The following is a 23459-nucleotide window of genomic DNA, read 5'->3' on the forward strand; positions in this document are numbered from 1 at the left end:
AAGCACTACACCGAAACGAAAAACTACCTAAAATTGAGTTCCTTTGACTCAATCTCGTGGTATCGTGGGGGAACTTAAAATTAGGTAAACCGTGTTGAAGGTAGTTTCCATTTAACCACGGCAAAAATTACAACTCATTGATAGGTTTTTTATACTCAAATTTAAGTTGAATTTACCTAATTTTGAGTATACCCTAAACAACTCAAAAGTACCTTCCTCCACGGAAGACCTCGACTGAGTCGAATCTCTCGTTTTGTTTTTGACAACACTAATAAGTGCGAAAGCGACGCACAACTCAAAAGTAAGTTAAAAGAACTTATTCTGCAGGTTGTTTTACCCTACACTCAAAAAATAAATCACGTTGCTTCTAAGTGAAAACATATGTGAATCTCATCCACTGCACTTTTCATGTAAATTTCATCGGGTTTACCCGTGAATTTAAATCAGTTTCAATATCTGATTAATCAGGTAAAAGTTACGTGTTTTTGAGATAATTAATAACAGAAATTCACGTAACTTATACAGGATGCTAAACTTCACAATTATGTGAAAATAAACATGACAATCATTTGTAACCAACCGTGACAATTACATACATATATTGTTTGTAGGCATTCTCAATTATTTTGAATTGCGAAAGCAGTTTATTTCAATGTATTGCAATTTATTCAAATCTTTAAATTGACTCTTGATTTGAATCATGTATAAATAGTAAACTGTGGAATTATAACAATGTTAATGCTTATAAATAAAGTATATAATTTCCTATTAATTTTTCATTATACATATTTGACAATTAATCTTTCCGAGTGTAATAATATTCTCTACAGTATCTACGAATAAATTGAATGATTTTTGCCGCGGTAGAAATATGACAATGTTCTCATCACAAACATCACCGTCAAGCAGATTATTGTTGCGGATACAATGCATTCCCAGCCAGCTGTAATTTTATTTAAATTAATTTGTGTGCACAAATTACTCACAGAAACATATACACTTACTTTTTTACCTTTCTGTGCAATGAATCATGGATCTTCAATGTCAAGACGGTGTATTATGGTGCTCGCCAGTTGCGGGTCGTCGAGGTGCCAGATAACTGGACGCAACGCTCCACCCGAAATCGCCGGACCGACTTCGGAACCTTACCAGGAAGCCTTAGTAGGTTAGATCCACTGGCGTGTACTAGATCGAATAGGCACACACTACCTTCTCCATGCAAAGGATAATAGGGACAAAAACTTCAATGACGTGTGAACCATCATACTTTAGCTATTCCTCTTCCCCGGGGAATAAGGTGAGCCAGGGAAATTTCCTATTTATAAAATTGTGGAAAAGAAGTATTTAGTTTTAAAAAATGCAGTAATAAGTGATAGTAAAAATCTCACCCTGTATGATGGACCTTCATAAGGCATGGTTGGACGATCGCCCGAATCATATTCCTGCTTCGTTCTGTGTAATTCGGATACAATGATACAAATCTAGCTGTTGACGTCTGTTGACCGAGATTTAAATAAACATCCATCGATTCTTGTATTAGAGTGGTCACTGTCTTGGTTTCCTTTTTACACTCGGATGATCCTAAACTCCAACGTTGCTTCCCAATGACAATCACATCAGCGGTTCGAAAGCTAGTGCTCATTTTTGAAAAGGACTTAAATTGATTAAAAAACAATGACACTGAGGGAACAAATAACAGAGCAAAGAATTGTATAAGTTGCGCATTTGTCCGATTTGTTATGCGAAAATTATGGTATTTGGTACGTATTCCTAGGATAAAACGAGGATGACGAGTTTGGTTTACCTTATGTCGTCGTGCTTATTTCGGCTAGGGATTTTTCGAAATTAAAGAAATCAACATGATCTTCGCAGGTCATACAATGCTTAAGCAATACTTATAACAAAAACTCAACAGATTTGCGATACTTTATTTAATGAAATCGGCGGATGTCGTCTTTTTTTCACACAGGAAATTCACGTGAAGTGCGTTTCAACGACCAATGTCGTATCACTTAAAGGTTATGTGTGAATCAAATAGTTTCTACGAGGTTGTCAAATGTCATCTATAGGAATCATGTAATGTATGTTGAAAGATGGTAACAATTCATTTACGTGAATATTCACATGAAATCAAAGTGATTTATTTTTTGAGTGTAAGGAGAAAAATTTGGTAAAAACCAAAATTTCTCACTAGGGTGAAAATTTGTTGGTAAAAACCAGTCTTTGTACAGTCCTTATTTCATACTTAGTTGCGTTTCGGCTTCGCCTCATCAGAAACCGACACTAACTTATTGTCGGAATAGATTAGCACCGGCTTGACGCAAATCTCCTTAAACAGAACTTCTGCTCGAACGGGACATCACGTTTGATCAGTCGTTCGATTGAAACACAAAGTGTGTTTTAGTTTAAGGAGATTTGCGTCAAGCCAGTGCTAATCTATTCCGACAATAAGTTAGTGTCGGTGAGAAATTGTGGTTTTACCAAATTTTCCTACTTAGGGTGAAACATAGCGTAGTTTATTTTGCCGCTGAAGTTTTGGTGGGTTTGGATTATCAAATTTCAATGTGTATAGACGAATCTGAGGGCCGGAAAACAGCCCGACGAACAAACTATGCAGCGGACGCAGCACGACACGTAGAACCCTGATATCGCGACGAATGATGACTAACGAGCGAATGTATTTTAGTACCTTTATTGTCAACTGTATACAGGCTCTCTGCTACCCGGTCAAACCATTCGGAATTTGATTCGGAATCCTGAATAGAGTCAGTATGGATTCCAAATCAAATGCAACAACCGATTCTGAGTCGGAGTCGGTTGTTGCATTTGATTTGGAATCCATAATAACTCCATTCAGAAATCCGAACCGGTTCCGGAATGAGTTTAACTAGAAAAACTCTAGTAAGAGAACTGCGGAGAGAAAAACAGCATTTTTGGCAACGTATGCCCCGGCATTGTATGGCAACACGTCCAATGTTATAAGGATAGGCAATGTTCGATTGGATTCGTTTTTTGACAGCTAAACGCGAATCCAATCGATCCAAAATGGAGTCTCCGCAATTCTCTTTCTAGAGTTTTTCTAAGTTTAACTGGGTATGATCTCTCTGTTCGATGTTTACTCTCGTTTTGCGGTTTACCGACGAGTGGAAAGGTAGCGCACTTCCCACACTGCTCCTCGATATCTTCACTGGCTACTGACTAAACCTATCAGTGCTGCGAACTGTTTTTGCTTTATGTATCCAAGGGGCTTGATTAGGATATCAGCAACCATTTCTTCTGACGAATAGTACCGCACACATATTAAACCTTTTTCTGACAGATCTTTAGCGTAGAACATCCGAGTGTCGATATGCTTGGAACGTCTAGAACAGCGATCAATAGACATGAACTCAATGCAGCTAACATTGTCCTCAAAAATGGTTGTCAGGCCTTTCTGAAATCTTCCAGACATCCGGACGAATATTCACAGCAACGTATAACAATACACCAACTAAACACTTATACAGTTAATTATCCAACAATGGTTTACCCAAGTAACCATAAGCATTAAGCCATTGCACTATATTGGCTATACATTTGCACTAATGTTGCATTGAAACTCTATTACAGCATTAACAATGCAATAAAGTTCTATATTAGCATCAATAATGCATAACTGCGCAGGCGACATATAGCATTATCGCTTGCTCTATATGCGTATATAAAGCTTGTATAACGCGTTCATGATTCAAGGATCTTTAAAGCATGTAAGCTTTACAAGTGCATTTAGTGCTATTAAAGAGCAAATAAAAAGCCGATATTATGCTATTGTAATGCTGTGGGTTTATTCGTTATTTAAACTCTTCTTGAAGATTATATTCGGCATATTTCATTTCAATCGGACAAATGCAATATAGTCCAGGGAGCAAACGCAGCGCACTTACCGTGAAGGACAAGGCAAGGTACCTCAGTTCGAGACGTACTAAAGGTAATTTTCATAAAACATTCATATCATGTGAGAACGAAAACCCATTAAGGATATTTTTCCGAACCATTAACCGCTTCATCATAACTAACTGGATCCCCTTCAGTTACCATGGCTACATCGACAGCATAATCTCGAAGCCGCTTTGACTGTCGGTAACATAGACAAAAAGAATATATATTGTTCAGCATAACGATTCATCTCCCTCTGATGATTTCAAAAGCGTTGTATCATATTATAGCAGAAATAGGCTTCCAAACATTATGGGCAGTGATGTAAATATTCTACGTCATTTGGGGCATATTTTACCGTGGAATATTTAAAATGATCGGGCAATATCAGTATATAAATGTACCACCATTTACTCCCTTTTTCATCAATTTCTATGTTCTAATAAGTGAGATATTTGGCACAATTTGGCTGCTCATCAAGTTCACGTTCATTTTTACCGCTGCGCTCTTTCTTAACAAGACTGTTATTTAGAAAACCTGTGAACAGGTGAACAGCAGTAGAGGGGAGCAAAATGGCTAACATTCTGAATAAGGTTATTGATTTTCATCAAGATTTTTCTCAATTCAAAGCAATATGGGCGCTTTTCTCATATTACCAAAAATTTCTGGGAAATGGTTATATCTTTGCACGCCTGCTCTCCTGATGGCACCATCACGAGCAATGTTGAACAGCAAGTTTGACAGCGCATCACCCTGCTTCAATCCGTCTAAGGTTACGAAGGACGTCGAAGTCTCATCCGCAACCCGAACACTTGATTTCGATCCATCCAGCGTTGCACGAATCAGCCTAATCAGTTTCGTCGGAAAATCATGTTCTACCATTATCTGCCATAACTAGTTTCTGTTCACTGAATCGTGCGCCACTTTGAAATCAATAAACAGATGGTGTGTCTGCAAGGATTATTCCCGGAATTTATCTAGGATCTGTCGCAGGGTAAACATTTGATCCGTTGTTGATCGAAAACCACCTTGGTATTCGCCGACGAAAGACTCCTCCAACGGCCTCAATCTGTCGAACGGAATACGTGACATAATTTTGTACGCCAAATTGAGGAGCGATATTCCTCGATAATTGGCGCACTCCAGTTTGTGTCCCTTTTTGTATAAGGGACAAATGAGGCCCTCTAGCCAGTCACCACTTCTTCTTCTCATACCTTCAAAAGAGTACGGTGAACTATTTCGTGCAGCTGCTCATTACCATGTTTGAAAAGTTCGGCCGGGAGCTCGTCCTTTCCAGCAGCCTTACAGTTTTTCAGCTCTTTGATTATCTTGTTCACCTCTTCTAGCGTCGGAGGCTCCACAGCTTGTCCATCGTCCCTTATCCTTATTCTGTTCGTTGACGCGCTAACATTCTCTCCATTTAACAATGTCTCGAAGTGCTCTCTCCACCTGGCTGCTACCATAGTTTTATCTGTCAGCAAGTTACCTTCACGGTCATTGCACATGACGGGAGACGGCGCTGTTTTTCTCCGTACGCCATTGACAGTTTCATAAAATTTCCGCATATCATTTTGTTCCATACTGTTTTGCGCCTCAGTAATGACGTTCTCCTTATACTGCTTTTTCTTTCTGCGGTGAATTCCTTTATCGGTTCCTCTTGCTTCCTTGTACCGCTCTGTGTTCTGCCGGGTACCAGACACTAACATCCGGCTTCTGGCAGCATTTTTCTCACCCGTCACTCTCTGGTACTCCTCATCGAACCAACCGTTTCTGGATCGTCTCTGAGCAGTACCTATTACTTCTCGCGCTGCTGTGCTCACCGCTCCGTGGATTAACTCCCACAGATTGTTGAAGTTGTGGTCTACGTTGATTCCCCTTATCCGCTCATCAAGCTTCTGGCGGTACTCGTCCGTCACACCTTCTGCTGGGAAGCGCTGGATATTGAAACGCAACGGTCGCTGAATTCTTGAGTTCGCTGCGGTTGATAACCGTGCTCGAATCTTACTGACAACGAGATAGTGTTCAGAGTCGATGTTTGGTCCTCTGAAGGTCCTCACATCTATAACATCCGAGAAGTGTCGGCCGTCTACCAGGACATGGTCTATTTGATGGCAAGTTTCGCCATTCAGGTGCATCCAGGTGTGCATACTGATGTCTTTGTGTGCAAAGTAAGTGCTGCTGATGGCCATCCCTCTAGCTGCAACGAAGGTCACTAGTCTCAGGCCGTTGTCATTGGTTGCAGAGTGAAGGCTCTCCTTACCAATGATTGGACGGCAAAGTCCTCTTTACCGACCTGAGCGTTGACGTCCCCGATAACAATTTTCACGTCATGCTTTGGGCACTATCCGTAGGTTTTGTCGAGACACTCGTAAAACGCGTCCTTCACGTCATCGGGTTTATCGTTTGTCGGTGCATAGATGTTGATCAAGCTGTAGTTGAAGAACTTGCCCCGTACCCTCAATACACAGATTCGCTCGCTAACCGGTTTCCACCTTATAACACGCTTCATCTGCTTGCCGATCACTATGAAACCGACTCCACGTTGTGCCTTTTTGCCGCAATTTCCTTCATTGTCCTTATTTCGTAGCCGGGTCGGTTGCCGAAAGTATCGTTCGTTTTTCTTTTCTTCTTCACTTTTCGTGGTAAGTGGGAGGGTTCGGTAGACTACCTTACCGGGGTCGCGCTACCTACATCGCGCTGGTGGGGCTGCCACCTCAGGTATAGCTGACGCGATACAGCATTTCATACTCAGCCGCTGGATGCCAGAACAGACGCTGTTTGAGCCGCACCTCCTTGGTGAACAGACGCTCGGGACGTACCTCCTCAATCTAGCTGAAGTCAGAAGGACAACAGTGCCCAGGCTGCACTACCAGCTAAGAACACAACTCTTAGCTGGCGGTCGTTGTAATGCCAGAACAGACGCTGTTTGAGCCGCACCTCCTTGGTGAACAGACGCTCGGGACGTACCTCCTCAATCTAGCTGAAGTCAGAAGGACAACAGTGCCCAGGCTGCACTACCAGCTAAGAACACAACTCTTAGCTGGCGGTCGTTGTAATCATATGACCCGGGGAAGCATGAGGTAGGGACTTGTGAGGACCAGAGCTATGAATGGCACTTACAGATTAATAATAAGATAGGGATGGCGAGTCTTTATCTAGAGGGATTCAGTGTCTTTACTCCTGCGAACAGAAAAAGCCGTCCGCCAAACATCTTAGTTTGATTCGTTTGATGTTGGATCTAAACGACGATCGCGCCCATCGGAGTAACGTCAGAAGAAATAAACAAGAAATAATTAGCTGACCAGAAAAGTCTCATGGATTGCCTGATAATACATAAATATCTTTAGAAAAAAATTAGATGCTTCCTGAATTTTATTTTCCCACTGTCTGTGGGAGATTAACAGTAGCAAGAGCTATTTCAGTGTTTAAAAATTAGTGTTGTTTTCAAATAACAATATTATATCAATGCAATTTATTCTTCCTACTAAAGTTCACCATAATTTTGGCAACATAATAACAATACTTCTCAGGCGATATTAGAATTTTTGAGTGCCAAAAACGGGGTATCTTTGATCACCGGGGTAAGTTTGATGAAATGACTTTTTCAGTAACGTGAGATTCGACTCAGTCGAGTTCTGCAGTAAGGTACTTTTGAATTGTTTGGGGTACACTCAAAATTAGGTAAATTCAACTTAAATTTAAACTCAAGGTTGAGTTATGATTTTGCCGTAGTTAAATGGAAACTACCTTCAACACGGTTTACCTAAATTTACCTTCCTGCACGATACCACGAGATTGAGCCAAAAGTACTCAATTTTGAGGTAGTTTTTCGGTGGCGTGTACACATATTTTGCTGATCAAAGTTACCCCAAAAACAACGAATGAAAATTTACAACAAGGTAATTTTATTTTTATAGTAAAACGAAAAAACTCGACAATTTGAACATTTACAATCTATGGGTACCAGTACTTGTTTGAAAAATGCAAGCAGTTACTTCTACTTGAATTGAAAATAATTATTCGAAAAACTTTGGAAAAAGTGATAAATGTTCTCTCATTTTACGGAGGTTGATAAATAGATTTGCTTCAGTCTTTGCGCTACTGTTCTTTATAAACTGTGGGCCGGACTTGGTGCACTTGTACTCATCTCATCGGTATGTAGACGCATGTTCACATTTCTGTGACTTGATTTATGTTAAATCTTTGTCGCATGCGGTGTACGTGTACGTTCAACGGCATGACGGTCTTCATGTGCTCCTTCTAGTGAGTTTCGGAATTAAAAATTTTGTGATAAACATCACAGTTCATCCGTATGAATGCGCACATGTCTGGTGAGATTACCTTTTATACCAAATTTTTTGCCGCACGTGGTACACTTGTACGGCCGCTCGCCGGTATGGATGTACTTATGCTCCTTCAATTGATTAACGCTATTCAATCCTCTACCACATACATCACACTGGTATCGATAGTTATCCGTATGAGTGCGCATATGTTTCGTGAGGGCATATTTTTGGATAAAATCTTTGTCGCACATGACGCACTTGTGTGGCCGTTCACCCGTATGAATGAGCATATGTTCGGATAGGAAACTTTTCCTGGCAAACTCTTTGCCGCACGTAGTGCACTTGAACGGTCGCTCACCCGTGTGTGAACGCTGATGCAACAATAGGCTGTTACTCCTAGTGAATGCCTTGCCACAGACATCACAGCGAAAACGTCGTTCACCACGATGTACACAATCATGTTCGTCAAGATTCTTTTTGTGGAGGAATCGTTTGCCGCAAAGCTTGCATTCATGTTGACGTGAGGTATCAGTGGTTAAGGTAAGAATGTTTTCCTGTAGACTGTTTGACTGATTCTCGTTTTGCACATCGTCGCTAAAATATAGGAACTGTTAGTCCGTGACTTTAGTGCTACAAATAAATATACAGCCATAATCAAGGTACAATAAACAACAGGCTTACCTTTGTTCGTTTTCTGAACCATGATTTGTATTCGAGTAATCGAAATTATCCTCTTTGGTATCAGTACCCTTTGTCTCTAGAAAGGACTTTTCCATATCAATAAAATGTCTGAGTCAGTTTTAACTATAAAAGTTCATGCCAGCTAAAAACAAGGTGAATAGCAGGAATAATGATGAATATTAAAATTACATTGCATTGATATTGTAATCAAATTTGTTTTAACATCATCATCGTACGGCATACAACACTAAGCGACAAAGATCTGCTGATAGCTGGACCGTCGAACTAAAATAATTACAATTAGGAATTAACCCTTTCATGTCCAACTTTTTTGTAGGACAGGTACGGTTCTAAAACTATTCTTCCATGAAACTGTTGGGGTTAAGAAACACGAAATCTCTTATTTTACTAAAATAGGTGCTATCCTCACAGTGCCAGAAGCCAAGTAGTTGAAAAGTCTAAATTTATAGGTTTTATCTGTTTTCAACAATATTGAAAAACAAGGATGTAATTTTATTGCGTACGAAAAACTGTTAGTTTAGACTGTACATCAAGTCAAGGAAAAGTAGTTTTGATTAGAGTTAACAATTAACATTAGTCATTACAGAGTCATCGGTTGAAACGAGAGGCACTGTCTGTAGATTGTTTGGTGGATCCGTTTATTTTTCAGATCGCTGCGATTATATGCGAACCACCAGCCTAAAATACTAAAACATCAGCCAAACATCGGTCACGAACTATATACACACCAAAATTTACCCACCTTTGTTTAGATCCATTACAGCTTACAAAAAACAATCACTGATTGTCCTGTGTTTTCTGATTCATAATTCGCATTCGAGTAGGTTTCGATTTTCTACGACTACATCGTCTTTATTTGCCAAAGTGGTTGAGAGTCCTGATGTAATTGCCAGGATATCGTATTTAATAAAATTACAATTACAGATCTATATTAGATAAAGCATCGTTTAACATTAGCACTCTGGATTCCGGTACATCGGAATCCTTACTGTCTATTGACTAATTCATGTGCAGTTGTGTTAGTGCGAGATTGAGGTTAAATGGAATTTTTGCCAAATGAAGTTAAATCAGATGGCGAATTGTAAACATAGCGTCATATGTATGTGCCTATACACATTGCAACTGTGTTGGTGTCCTAGACGTCAATATTAGGCAATCCATGTGACGTTTGTTTGACAATTCAGCGGTGGGTACACATTCAATATTTTTGACAATACTAGAGAGTATTGACAAAAGTATTGTATACGTGTAAAGCGGACCCTACACGGGCAGAAATATTGACAATAGACCAAATCTCGCGTGTTTTTTGTAAACGGCCAATAAGCATGCTGCCAAATTCACTTTGAGAGAAAATTCCGGACAAACCGTAGCTCGTCGAGAATGGATGTTAACATTTTATGAAAGAGAAAAGTTTTCTCTTTCGTCGGCTGTGGTGATTTATAATCGGCGATTAATGGTTTGTCCAGAATATCTCGTCAATATTTTCATTGGCAATATTCCTGTCTCGCTTAATGGAAAAGTATTGACGATATGGATTTCAAATGGGATTGAAATGTTTTTTTTTAATCGATTGATGGGCAGCTAGGGCCGAGGGTGATGGCTAGCTGATTTCATACATCCTTGACCTGACGGACGAAGCTATCGTGTCTTGAACACATACAACGCAGATCCAAGGCCATCATTGGAAGGATAAGTTCTGTGTTGGATGTACTTTCCCCGGTTACCAGACGAATACCTGTAATTATTCTAGTTACAGTTGAAAACTGGAAAATCCATCCAGCGACAATCGGTTTTTCTCCTGTTTAGTGCTAATCCATGATGTCGGAAGTAGTGCGCTGGATAGCGCATCATTGTACGAAAACAGCGCATTACTTCCGACACGATTCCATTGTTTAGAACCAGAGAAAATACGATTGCCGCTGGTTGGATTTTCCAGTTTCCAACCGCAATCAGAATATTGCTTGTGACTTTGTATGTATGAATCTAATTATGAGTCATGTGGTGGTATGTGCGTATCTGTCTGGGTTAGCGTGGGGGTTTACTAATTGCGTAATAGTGTGATCGCGAAGAGCTCGAGCGTTTGAATGCTAGCGTGTATTTAACTTCGCTTGCATAAATTCGATTTTTTAATCGTGTGGCCATTCGCAAATTCGCGTGTATCCTCAAACGAACGCGCGCGGACTGTGAATCTGATAATTTATTTTTAATGTATGGTAAAGGAACGTGTTGTCTAGTGAATATGAGCTTCATTTTTTATTGGTACAACTGAAGGCATGGGTATAGGCTGATTCAGAGTAGAGACTTCCGAACGTAACCGATTCATGATTGCGCGAGCGGTGGGTTAATGCTTGAGACCGCGGTTGTAAAGTTATAGGTGCTGAAAAGTTCTTAATTACCGTGGTGTTTTAATGTTAATGTTGGAAATTGCGGGCGTATGTATGTGTGGACGATTGAAATTGTAAGTTCGCGTTTGTAACCAGGTTTGTGTTATCGCGAAGGATAGGAGTGTTTGTTCATTTTGGATGAGAGAATACGCAATTGATTGTGTTAGTGAGTGTTAGTATGAATCTAACTTAAGATATAGTAATAAAATTTAAAATAACATGCCGAAATAAAAGAAAAAATATGAAAACAGATTAAGTCAAAGCGTATAAATTGACTCATATTTTTTGGTATACATGAGTGGTAGAAAAGTAGCCTAATTGCTATTGTTATTTATCGGTGTGAAATCAGGCTGTCTCAACAACCTATTTCTGCAACCTATGTGCATTAACTGTACACCTACCGTCTCACTTGACAGTGTTTGCAGGTCTTTATGGTCACACCTACGACTGCGCACCCGGCTTCCCATGAGCGTTTTGGCGGCTCAGAGGCTGTCCTTCCATGTTGCTCAGGGATACATTGCTCCTATACACATTCATGCATACAGCATATACACGGGCTTACATTCATACATACATACATACTATTTGGCACACGTTTAGAGCGTGTAACGTCGTGTCATCTAGTCTGTCATTCTATGGAAAATCATCCTACCATCGCCTTAGTCAACGTCATATTGGCAAATTTCGCATTAAATCCGCTTGTCTCATCCAAATCTCCTTTTTGTCTCGTAGGTCCGAAGCGGATCAATCGACTATTAATTGAAACGGTAAACATACTAGCAGTATTAGTTCTTACTCGCGAATACTTTTCCTACAACTGTGCTGTGTAATCTCTATCTTATAACATAATTCGATTATCCCTGTTTTAGTCAATAGACGTATTCATTACATTATGGACCAGGCAAACCCTCATTTTTTTCTATTATTATTATCCTGAGTAGCTAGACCAGTGAAGGTATTTCGATTTCGCAAAAAGAATCGCTGCCCATAAAGGGCCTAAGAAATGTTTATCCACTATTCCCCATAAAGTTTGCTCGAACCGAATGTCCGCCTGGTAGACCACACCGACCCGAAAGGGTTGCTTATCATTTCTGAGTGCCGGTGTGCTTGGTCGAGTTTAATAATCATAAGAACAAGTCCTGAATAATTAACTATCTCTTAGGTGCCAGTCCTGCACTCCTTTCCTGAACTAGCCTCATACCCACGATCAAAAGAGTCGACAACTAGTAGGATCCACATGTCCCCCACCCAAGCGAATTGATCGACTTGCAAGTAGAAGCACATATCTACCAACCAGGCAAGAAGACTTCCGAATCAATGAGAATGGACCATGCCAGTCGAAGGCCACAGGCCCAGCGCCATCTCGTACAGTTCTTGAGATTAAGAATTTTGTTAGTGCTACTTACAGATTTTATTTTAATGGTAATTTCATTCTCTCATGTTAAACTCGCTTGCCGCTGCTCATCTCTTCCGGCATTTCGACGCCGTCGGTCGACCGTCTCAAAAAAGGATCTCTATCTGATCCACAATTTCCGTCGGAACTCGTATGTCAGGCGCTCAAGGAGTGGCTAGAATATCAACTATCTGAAGCGAAAAAGACATTATTTTTCACATTAAATATATGTCCTTAATCTTATTATCAACTAAGGCTGTCTGTCGATTCTAGCGCAGAAACACTAATAATGTGACCATCAAGAATACGTCAGACAACCTCAATTGACACCAGTTTGGCCTTATCAAGCCGTAACGCGGATGGCGGCGTGAAAACTACCGAATAGGAGTTGAGAACAGCTTGAAGCCACCTCTGATGCTGCTCCAAATGTATGTGATATCCAAGACTGACTTGGATAGTTCCATCCAGCCTAATAAAAGAAAAACAAAAATAGACCAATAAAGTAAAAAACGGGAGGGATGTATCTAAAGTTGATTATATTTGGGGACATAGCCACTTTATTTGTAGTAAAATAAGTAAAATAAGGACGGTTTCCAAAAACCTCGGAAATAAGGACATGTCCTTTAAAATAAGGACGGTTGGTAACCCTAACATATCTTTAGAAAAATTTTAGATGCTAAATTTTGCTACTATCTGTAGGAGATTATTAACAGTAGCAAGAGCTGTTTCAGTGTTTGAAAATTAGTGCTGTGTTCAAATAATAATATTATATCACTTCTTTTTTTCTTCCTAATAAAGTTCACCATAATTATGCCAATATAATAACAATACTTCTCATGCGGTATTAGAATTTTTGAGTGCCGAAAACGGGGCATCTTTGATCACCGGGGTAAATTTGATCAAATGAGACTTTTTTCAGTAACGTATGAACAGATGATTCATTCTAACAAAATCATCGAAACAAAATACAAACCATATTCAGCAGATGTTCAGCATCTATCGGCAACGATTATTTTGTGTACCTTTTATAAACACCAATTCAAATTGAAAATGAAACAACTCAAGCATCGTTTCAATCTGTTCAAACAATCCCTTGTATAATAATAAGTGCAATCAACTTCAACTGAACTGATCACTTTTCTAGAAACCGTAAATATTTTTGTCCAAATTTATTTTAAAAATCCGAGATTTTCGTTGTTAACAGTTTAATTTAGACTATATTCCTGAGAAAGTTCGATAAAAGTCAGCTGTATTCCTATATTCTATATTCCTGAGAAAGTTCGATAAAAGTCAGCTGTATTCTTCTAGACAATTTTATTTTCTCTCGAGAAGTCTCAATATCGGGCCATAAAATCGCCGGCAGATATGCAATTTACGCAATATTTGGAACGTTATTTCTCATTTCGGTACACATATTTTGCTGATTAAAGTTACCCCGAAAACAACGAATGAAAATTCACAACAAGGTAATTTTATTTTTATAGTAAAACGAAAAAAAAAAATACCAGACAATTTGAACATTTACAATCTACTTGAATTGAAGATAATTATTCGAAAAACTGGAAAAAGTGAGAAATGTTCTCTTATTTTACGGTGGTTGATAAAAAGATTTGCTTCAGTCTTTGCGCTACTGTTCTTTATAAACTGTTGGCCGGACTTGGTGCACGTGTACATCTACTCACCGGTATGTAGATGCATGATGCATGTGACTTGATTTATGTTAAATCTTTGTCGCATGCGGGGTACGTGCACGTTCATCAAACGGCGTGACGGTCTTTATGTGCTCCTTCTAGTGAGTTTCGGAATTAAAACTTTTGTAATAAACATCACAATTCATCCCTATGGATGCGCATATGTCTGGTGAGGTTACCTTTTATACCAAAATTTTTGCCGCACGTGGTGCACTTGTACGGCCGCTCGCCGGTATGGATGTACTTATGCTCCTTTAATTGATTAACGCTATTTAATCCTCTACCACACACATCACACTGGTATCGATAGTTATCCGTATGAAGGCGCATATGTTCGACGAGGAAATGTTTCAAAGCAAAATCTTTGCCACACGTTATGCACTTGTGCGGCCGTTCACCCGTATGAAGGCGCTTATGTTGCGACAGGCTAAACCTTCTGGCAAAGTCTTTACCGCACGTGGTGCACTTGTACGGCCGCTCACCGGTATGGACGTACTTGTGCTCCTTTAAATCATTAAGGTAATTGAATCCTTTGCCACACACATCACACTTGTGTAGATGGTCATCCGTATGAATCCGCATATGTTTCGTGAGGGTATATTTTTGGATAAAATCTTTGTCGCACATGACGCACTTGTGTGGCCGTTCACCCGTATGAATGAGCATATGTTCGGATAGGAAAGTTTTCCTGGCAAAATCTTTGCCGCACGTAGTGCACTTGAACGGTCGCTCACCCGTGTGTGAACGCTGATGCAACAATAGGCTGTTACTCCTAGTGAATGCCTTGCCACAGACATCACAGCGAAAACCACGATGTACACAATCATGTTCGTCAAGATTCTTTTTGTGGAGGAATCGTTTGCCGCAAAGCTTGCATTCATGTTGACGTGAGGTATCAGTGGTTAAGGTAAGAATGTTTTCCTGTAGACTGTTTGACTGATTCTCGTTTTGCACGTCGTCGCTAAAATATAGGAACTGTTAGTCCGTGACTTCAGTGTTTCAAATAAATATATGGACACAGGCAAGGTACAATAAAACGGGCTTACCTTTGTTCGTATTCATTGCCACATCCAGAAACGATATTCAAATGCAAAGTGTTTTCTGAAGTAATCGAAATCATCATCTTTGGTATCAGTACTCTTTGTCTCTAGAAAGGACTTTTCCATATCAATAAAATATCTCTGAGTCAGCTTTAACTATAAAAGCTCATGCTAGCTAAAACAAGGTAAATAGCAGGAATAAAGATTACACAGTCATCGGTTGAAACGAGAGGAACTGTCTGTCTGTAGATCGTTTGGTGGATCCGTTTGTTTTTCGGATTACAATAAGATTCACAATTCAGATGATTATATACGAAGCACTAGCCCATAACACTAAAACATCAGCCAAACATCGTACACACAAAAATTTACCCACCTTTGTTTAGATCCATTACAGCTTACAAAAAACAATCACTGATTGTCCTGTGTTTTTTGATTCAAAATTCGCATTCGAGTAGGTTTCGATTTTCTACGGCTACATTGTCTTTATTTGCCAAAGTGGTTGAGAGTCCTGATGTAAGGTGTAAATTGCCAGGATATCGTATTTAATAAAATTACAATTACAGATCTATATTAGATAAAGCACGTTTAACATTAGCACTCTGGATTCCCGGTATATCGAAATCCTTGCTGTCCATTGACTAATCCATGTGCAGTTGTGTTAGTGCGAGATTGAGGTTAAATGGAATTTTTGCCAAATGAGGTTAAATCAGATGGCGAATTGTAAACATAGCGTCATATGTATGTTGTCTTTACACATTGCAACTGTGTTGGTGTCCTAGACGTCAATATTAGGCAATCCATGTGACGTTTGTTTGACAATTCAGCGGTATATTTTTGACAATACTAGAGAGTATTGACAAAAGCATTGTATACGTGTAAAGCGGACCCTACACGGGCAGTTATATTGACAATAGACCAAATCTCGCGCGTTTTTTTTGTAAACGGCCAATAAGCATGCTGTCAAAATTCACTTTGAGAGAAAATTCCGGACAAACCCTAGCTCGTCGAGAATGGATGTTAACATTTTATGAAAGAGAAAAGTTTTCTCTTTCGTCGGCTGTGGTGATTTATAATCGGCGATTAATGGTTTGTCCAAAATTTCTCGTCAATATTTTCATTGGCAATATTCCTGTCTCGTGTAGGGTTCGCTTAAAGGAAAAGTATTGACGATATGGATTTCAAATGGGATTGAAATGTTTTTTTTAATCGCTTGATGGGCAGCTAGGGCCGAGGGTGGTGGCTAGCTGATTTCATACATCCTTGACCTGACGGACGAAGCTATCGTTTCTTGAACACATACAACGCAGATCCAAGGTCATCATTGGAATGATAAGTTCTGTGTTGGATGTACTTTCCCCGGTTACCAGACGAATACCTGTAATTACTCTAGTTGCAGTTGAAAACTGGAAAATCCATCCAGCGACAATCGGTTTTCTCCTGTTTAGTGCTAATCCATGATGTCGGAAGTAGTGCGCTGGATAGCGCATCATTGTACGAAAACAGCGCATTACTTCCGACACGATTCCATTGTTTAGAACCAGAGAAAATACGATTGTCGCTGGTTGGATTTTCCAGTTTCCAACTGTTGGGGTTCCCATGAATATTGCTTGTGACTTTGTATGTATGAATCTAGTTATGAGTCATGTGGTGGTATGTGCGTATCTTTCTGGGTTAGCGTGGGGGTTTACTAATTGCGTGATAGTGTGATCGCGAAGGGCTCGAGCGTTTGAATGCCAGCGTGTATTTAACTTCGCGTGCATAAATTCGATTTTATAATCGTGTGGCCATTCGCAAATTCGCGTGTATCCTCAAACGAACGCGCGCGGACTGTGAATTTTAATATTAATTAATTTATTTTTAGTGTATGGTAAAGGAACGTGTTGTCTAGTGAATATGAGCTTCATTTTTTATTGGTCCAACTGAGGGCTTGAGTATAGGCTGATTCAGAGTAGAAACTTCCGAACGTAACCGATTCATGATTGCGCGAGCGGTGGATTAATGCTTGAGACCGCGGTTGTAAAGTTATAGGTGCTGAAAAGTTCACTTAATTACCATGGTGTTTTAATGTTGGCGAAATTGCGGGCGTATGTATGTGTTGATGATTGAAATTGTAAGTTCGCGTTTGTAACCAGGTTTGTGTTATCGCGAAGGATAGGGGCGTTTATGCATTTTGGATGAGAGACTGTGAGTGTACCTATATGAGAGAATATGCAATTGATTGTGTTAGTAAGTGTTAGCACGAATCTAACTTAAGATTTTAAAAACTGAAGTTGGTTCCCCCTACGCTCAGTTGAACTACAATCAACTAGGTAGAAGAAGCGAAACACCTAGGTGTTATCCTAGACAAAAAACTGAGTTGGAACTCGCACCTGACATACGCCGTTAATAAAGCAACAACAGCACTATGGGCGTGCAGTAAACTCTTCGGGAAAACTTGGGGTCTCAAGCCGAGGTTGGCTTACTGGTCCTACACGACCTTCGCCAGACCACGATTAACTTATTCCTCCATTGTGTGGTGGCCTAAAGTTAAGCAAAAGACCGCCCAAGCTAAACTAACTAAAGTTCAGAGGCTAGCCTGTCTCTCTATTACAGGCGCTATGAAATCAACATCCACTACAGCTATGGAAGTCATGCTGCCTCTACCTTCATTGCACAAACATGTTATGAGGGAGGCGGGACTTGGCTCTCTGAGAGTGCTAAATGGAAAATCACTATTTGATGGGGATTTAAATGGTCACATGAGTATAATAAAGAAACTCAAACTAAATTCTGTCTTGACTACAGTTCAAGATAAAATGGAGGCTAAACCGAACTTCGATATCTAATATGAGGCCCACATAGTGGATCGTCAGATATGGGATGTAGGGGGTCCCATACTACCTCAAGGTACAATATCATTCTATACGGATGGTTCTAAAATGGGTGAGCTGACTGGCTCGGGAGTCTACGGATCAAGAATTAAAGAAGCGATATCAATGGGAAAGTGACCTATAGTTTTCCAAGCAGAGATATATGCAATATACACCTGCTCGAAGGTCTGTTGGAAACGAAACCACAGGCATGCAAAAATCGTAATCTTTTCGGACAGCCAAGCAGCACTGTTAGCATTAAGGTCGTCGAAATGTGAGTCCAAACTGGTTTGGGAGTTCATCACATCTTTACAACAACTGGCAACTCGGAATAAAGTAATGATATCTGGTCACCAAGGAATCGATGGTAACGAAATGGCCGATGAATTAGCTAGGCGTGGTTCATCAAACATATTTATTGGACCAGAACCATTTCTAGGCATATCTACCTGTGCAATCAAACTAGAAATTTCGGCTTGGGCAAGAGACCAACTACTAAACGACTGGCGTCACGTAGAAGGCGCTCGACAAGCTAAGAAATTCAAAACGAAAAGATTTACGTTTAATCACAGGTTTATTTACGGGACATTGTCCTTCTAAGTATCATCTGAAAAAATTGGCAAAAGTCAAGATAACAATTGTCGATTCTGTAGCTACGAGTCCGAGAACTCGGAACATATTCTCTGCCATTGTGCAGTACTATTTCTTCGGAAGGCATCTCACGAGGTATGGCATACCTGTTCCGAACGGATCCTTGGGTACATTAATAATGTACTACCCATTTGGGACGACATATGTGGACAAACAAACAAATCGTTTCCAACTACATTGGATTCGGGCTATTTGTACCACGTAGAGCAAACAGGGGAACCACAAAAGATAATCTGAATAGTGGTCGCAGTGGCAAAGTTTCCCCTAACAAAAAAAACTTAAGATATAGTAATAAAGGGAAACATAACATGCCGAATTAAAAGAAAAAATATTAAAACAAATTAAGTCGAAGCGTATAAATTAATGCATATTTTTTGGTATACATGAGTAGTGCAAAAGTAGCCTAATCATTTGGGTCATGTAAAACAAAAATACACCAATGAAGTAGAAGAAAAGAACAAGAAGGATGTATTTAAAGTTGCCTATATTTGGGAACATAGCCACTTTATTTGACGGTTTGGTATGCCTGGATGATGGTTGTTCAAAATTACTAGGCAGATTTTGAACATTTGAATTGATATGGTCCCAATATTTTGGATAGCTCACTTGAATTTTAAATTTAATAAATTGTGCAATTGAATTATGTTTATTTTAGATTTAAGTTTGAATTGGTATGAACCGAATACTTTGAATATTCACTTAAGTTTTAAAACATTGTGCAAATTGAATATTTAATTTCCATTATGTGTAATGAACCAACAACCATCGGTGCATCGGTCTGGATCTAGTTGAATTGACAGCAAAAATAATTCAATCTGCCAGTCATCAGGGTATCCCTTAGCTTTTATCTACCACCTGAAGCACGCCCCGTGTTGTCGCTAGATTCTAGGGACCACCAGAATCTAAAGTCTCCAAGCTACAAACCTCTAAGCATAAAAAATTGTAGTCTTTAGCCCACCACTAAGCCCACGGATTGCCAATGGGATTGAAATATTGTAACAATTTCGTCAATACTGTGTATTGACAAAAATATTGCACGTGTAAGGGCCGCTTACGGGCCGCTATAAAAGCTGCTGAATGAAATGGGATTGTTTTCAACCCATCAGATGATAAAATTCAAACAAGACACTTCATTAGTGTTCGTGAGACCGATCTGCAAGAGCTCAATTTTGTCGTAAACTAGCCAGTTGTGATTGTTGTGGGTTGTGACGCAGTAAAGTAACCTGACACAATAGTACCAAGAATATTGAAAATAAGTATTAGGTTTGATCATGTACTCGTTTCTAGCTCTCAATCACTCGTGTTTACTCCAATTCGTTGCCAGAATAAGAATGAAATTAGAGGAAAATAAATTGTTTACCTAAAGAACCTGGTGGCAAATAAACCACTTCTAGACATAAGGGGAAGGTGGTAGTATAGAAATTCGAGATCTCAGTGTGTGTATTTTAAACTTCAGCTATCTCAATTTAACAAGTAGAGGGTAGATTTATTCCAGTTCCCAATACTTACAACCACATTGTCCGATATAAACAGTTGCTCTTGCTTAATCCAATTGGCTAACATCAGAAGAAGATAATACAGGAACGATTACTTCGCTGTTTATTTCAGAATATATTGGCTCGATTGGCACGTTTGTTTGATTAGGAGTTCTTCCAGTTTCTCTTGGTACTGTAACAAACCTAGTACATGAGATGTGTACTCTGACACCGCCAATACTACCGTGATGCGCATAACAGTCCCATATGCATGAGAAATCCTTAGCAAATGAGACTATTACGTCGTAACACGCATATATATTCCTTACTTTTCCCAAGTCATACTTTAGAAATCAACACTACTACAGTTCCACAAGACCGGTCACCCATAAAAAAGCGAAGTGCACAGTTCACTCCTGTGGAAAGCAAAGATAAGCGACCTGCAACGCGTCAACATTTAATCGGTAGGTAATGTGCACAATATAGCCTCTATAGAGCGATTTATCCGAACAGTCTGGCAGTGGTAAAGATCCTAACTGGTTATTGAACCGCTCCTTATATTCATTTCGTTTAGGCAAGAATCGGCGTTGAGTGGCAAAGATGTCGATGTTATCAAAACCGTTCTACAGTCTGCTGGGATCGTACTTTGAACAACTATTCAATCACCCGGTGAGAACCAAGGCCGTCACTAGGTAAGTTGAACTATTCACCTGTGTACTTGTTAATATTCTTCATATTTTTACACCGTTCGCTTAAGGTTGGACAGAGAATTGGCAAAAATCGAAAACGAAAAAAGCAGTATAACATTGGACAAACAATTGTATCTATTTAAAAAAAACTTGTACTCTGGCTAAATTTCTAAAATCATTTCTCTTTGAGCACAAATGAGTGGCTTAATTCGCAAAAGATCAACCATGAGCCAGTCGTATCTTATCTCGTATTTTGAAAGTTATTTTTCGCTGATAATGTCATCATTTGCATCCATCAACTGGTGCCTAGCGTACCAACAATGATTGCTATTATGAATATACTCACCCGAGATTATACTTTCAGCTGTGTCATTGCTACATCGGCCAACTTTTGCTCCCAGAAAATTGCCGGTACGAAGAAAACCAACACCGACAGCCTGGTCGCTTATGGATTGTTTGGCTTGATATTTACCGGTCCGTTGTCGCACTTTTTCTACCAATGGCTGGACCGGATCACGGACGATCGCCGTTTCAAGCAGATGATGATGCTGCTAGGTGAACGAGCAATCTTTGCACCGGCTATTACGGCCCTCTCCTTATACTTCATTACACGTTTCGAGGGCAAGACCCACGAGGAAGGTTGCAAAAATTTGAACGATTTGTACAAGCTAATTGTGCTGAACAACTGGAAGTATCTCACGCTGCCGGTGCTTATCAACTTTAGATTTGTGCCGCCGATGGTAAGTGAAGTGTCCTTGCGGAAGGTTCGGGATACTAACGGTACATTGTATTTATTCAACAGCTTCGGGTTCTGGTTGCCAATTTCATCGGTTTCTGCTGGATAGTTTTCCTGTCGGCCAAGCGCCGAAAGGCTGAGCTTCGTCGCCGCCAAACAGACGAACAGCAAAGCTCTTGAATGCAGGAGACGTTATGGTTATACGATGGTATCTACGAGGAAGCGCTGGAACGATGACAAATTTGCAACTTCGGGTAACGCACATCGCAATGGAAGCTGTTATGGGGGCAAGGTTTAATAGATTATAAAGAGTTTAAGCAGGGAAAACCAGTGGGTATGAGTAGGGCAGGAAGCTTGTGTGCTTCCTAGATCAAACCGTAGTAATACAAAAACAAGTGCTCTTTTTCAAAGTTGCACACGAGACACTGGAGATTTATAGCTATCAAAGAACTTATAGATAGATTAATGCGTTTATACACTAAGATTTTCTGCATTAATAAAAATGCTTCCGTTCAATTAATAATGCTGTTAGTTGGTTGAACTTTGGTAAGCAAGGTGCGAAAGTCGTTTTATCTTGTTTCTGGATGTAAGTTGGGTAAAAATAAAGCATTTTATATTTTTAATTCTAGGCTTTTTAAATTTTCTTGAATCAATTTGCACTTGCGAAACTATTAGCGGTGAAGTACCGATCCTGAACAAACATTTTTGTATAATTGTTGTTATTGCTATTAATCGAGCTGTCTCAACAACCAACCGTACTCCTATTTTCTAAGGCGGTTACAATCGTTGGTATATGTTGTGCTTTATGGTCACACCTATGACGGCACACCCGACTTTTCATGAGCGTTTATGGCGGCTCACAGATTGTCCTTCCATGTTGCTCAGGGGATACATTGCTCTTATGTACAGCTATACATACAAACATACACACATATATTGGGCCCTATTCTCACAGTCACGTCACTTGGTGACTAGAAGGAAATTTTCCTCTAGTCACTAGATGACGTGACTGTGAGAATAGGGCCCATTATGTCAGGCATTGGACGACTATTCGAGCTAAAGAAGGATCTATTGACCAAGACCTCGACCTATCGGGAACTTGCGGCAGAAACGATGAGCATGAGAGCTTTAGTTCAAGGAGCGATGGTCGAGTGCAAGAATCTTGACGCGATCTCAACGGGACACGAAGTGAGGAGCGCACTAATAGAGCAATGTAACCTGCAGAAAGAGCTGATGTCAATCATGTTGAGGAAGGCGTATTGTGGCACACCGACAGCATCGATTGCATGGTCGTTGTGTGGTCGGTTACGATTGATTCCTGGAGCCACAGAGAGGTGGGCCTGGGCTTCGGTTATCAGGCAAGAAACTGTAGAGGCCCGGACAGATCTGATCTGTGCAGAAAATGTGGAGAGAAGAAACACATTACTAGTGATTGCACAAAACAAAAACGGAAAGTACCACATGACGTGAGGCTTATAATGCACAGAGTACAAAAAGCGAAGGCAGGCTAATGATGATGAAGATAACCCAGCCTAATCCCAATCATTGCGACATTGCACTGCAACTGTTGTGGTAGTCCATAACAGAAACGAAGTACGACGTTGCAATTATTGCAGAGCCGTATCGTGTGCCTCCTGAAAACGGT

General features: G+C 40.0%; 2 protein-coding genes across 9 annotated transcripts; one reads left to right on the forward strand and one right to left on the reverse strand.

The window, feature by feature from the left end:
- Positions 1–738: 738 nt before the first annotated feature.
- On the reverse strand, positions 739–16103 carry LOC131688356 (zinc finger protein 62 homolog). The gene is made up of 7 exons (XM_058972563.1): positions 15788–16103; positions 15418–15586; positions 14511–15332; positions 8883–8990; positions 1389–8795; positions 1005–1315; positions 739–943 (listed from the first exon to the last, which is right to left on the reverse strand). The coding sequence occupies exons 2-5, from the start codon at positions 15492–15494 to the stop codon at positions 8213–8215; spliced, it is 1590 nt and encodes a 529-aa protein (XP_058828546.1). The 5' UTR covers positions 15495–15586; positions 15788–16103; the 3' UTR covers positions 739–943; positions 1005–1315; positions 1389–8212.
- A 3932-nt stretch (positions 16104–20035) lies between these two features.
- On the forward strand, positions 20036–22437 carry LOC131691393 (PXMP2/4 family protein 3). Of its 8 annotated transcripts, none has more exons than XM_058977737.1 (5): positions 20036–20177; positions 20729–20853; positions 20964–21081; positions 21443–21818; positions 21881–22437. In XM_058977737.1, the coding sequence occupies exons 3-5, from the start codon at positions 20990–20992 to the stop codon at positions 21992–21994; spliced, it is 582 nt and encodes a 193-aa protein (XP_058833720.1). In that variant the 5' UTR covers positions 20036–20177; positions 20729–20853; positions 20964–20989; the 3' UTR covers positions 21995–22437. The 8 variants fall into 8 exon arrangements, with proteins under 8 accessions (XP_058833720.1, XP_058833725.1, XP_058833728.1 ...); XM_058977742.1 differs by having other exon boundaries at positions 20048–20177; positions 20740–20853; XM_058977738.1 differs by lacking the exon at positions 20036–20177 and adding an exon at positions 20199–20579.
- Positions 22438–23459: the final 1022 nt, after the last annotated feature.

This window comes from Topomyia yanbarensis, chromosome 3 (assembly GCF_030247195.1).
Source record: "Topomyia yanbarensis strain Yona2022 chromosome 3, ASM3024719v1, whole genome shotgun sequence".
NCBI lineage: Eukaryota > Metazoa > Arthropoda > Insecta > Diptera > Culicidae > Topomyia > Topomyia yanbarensis.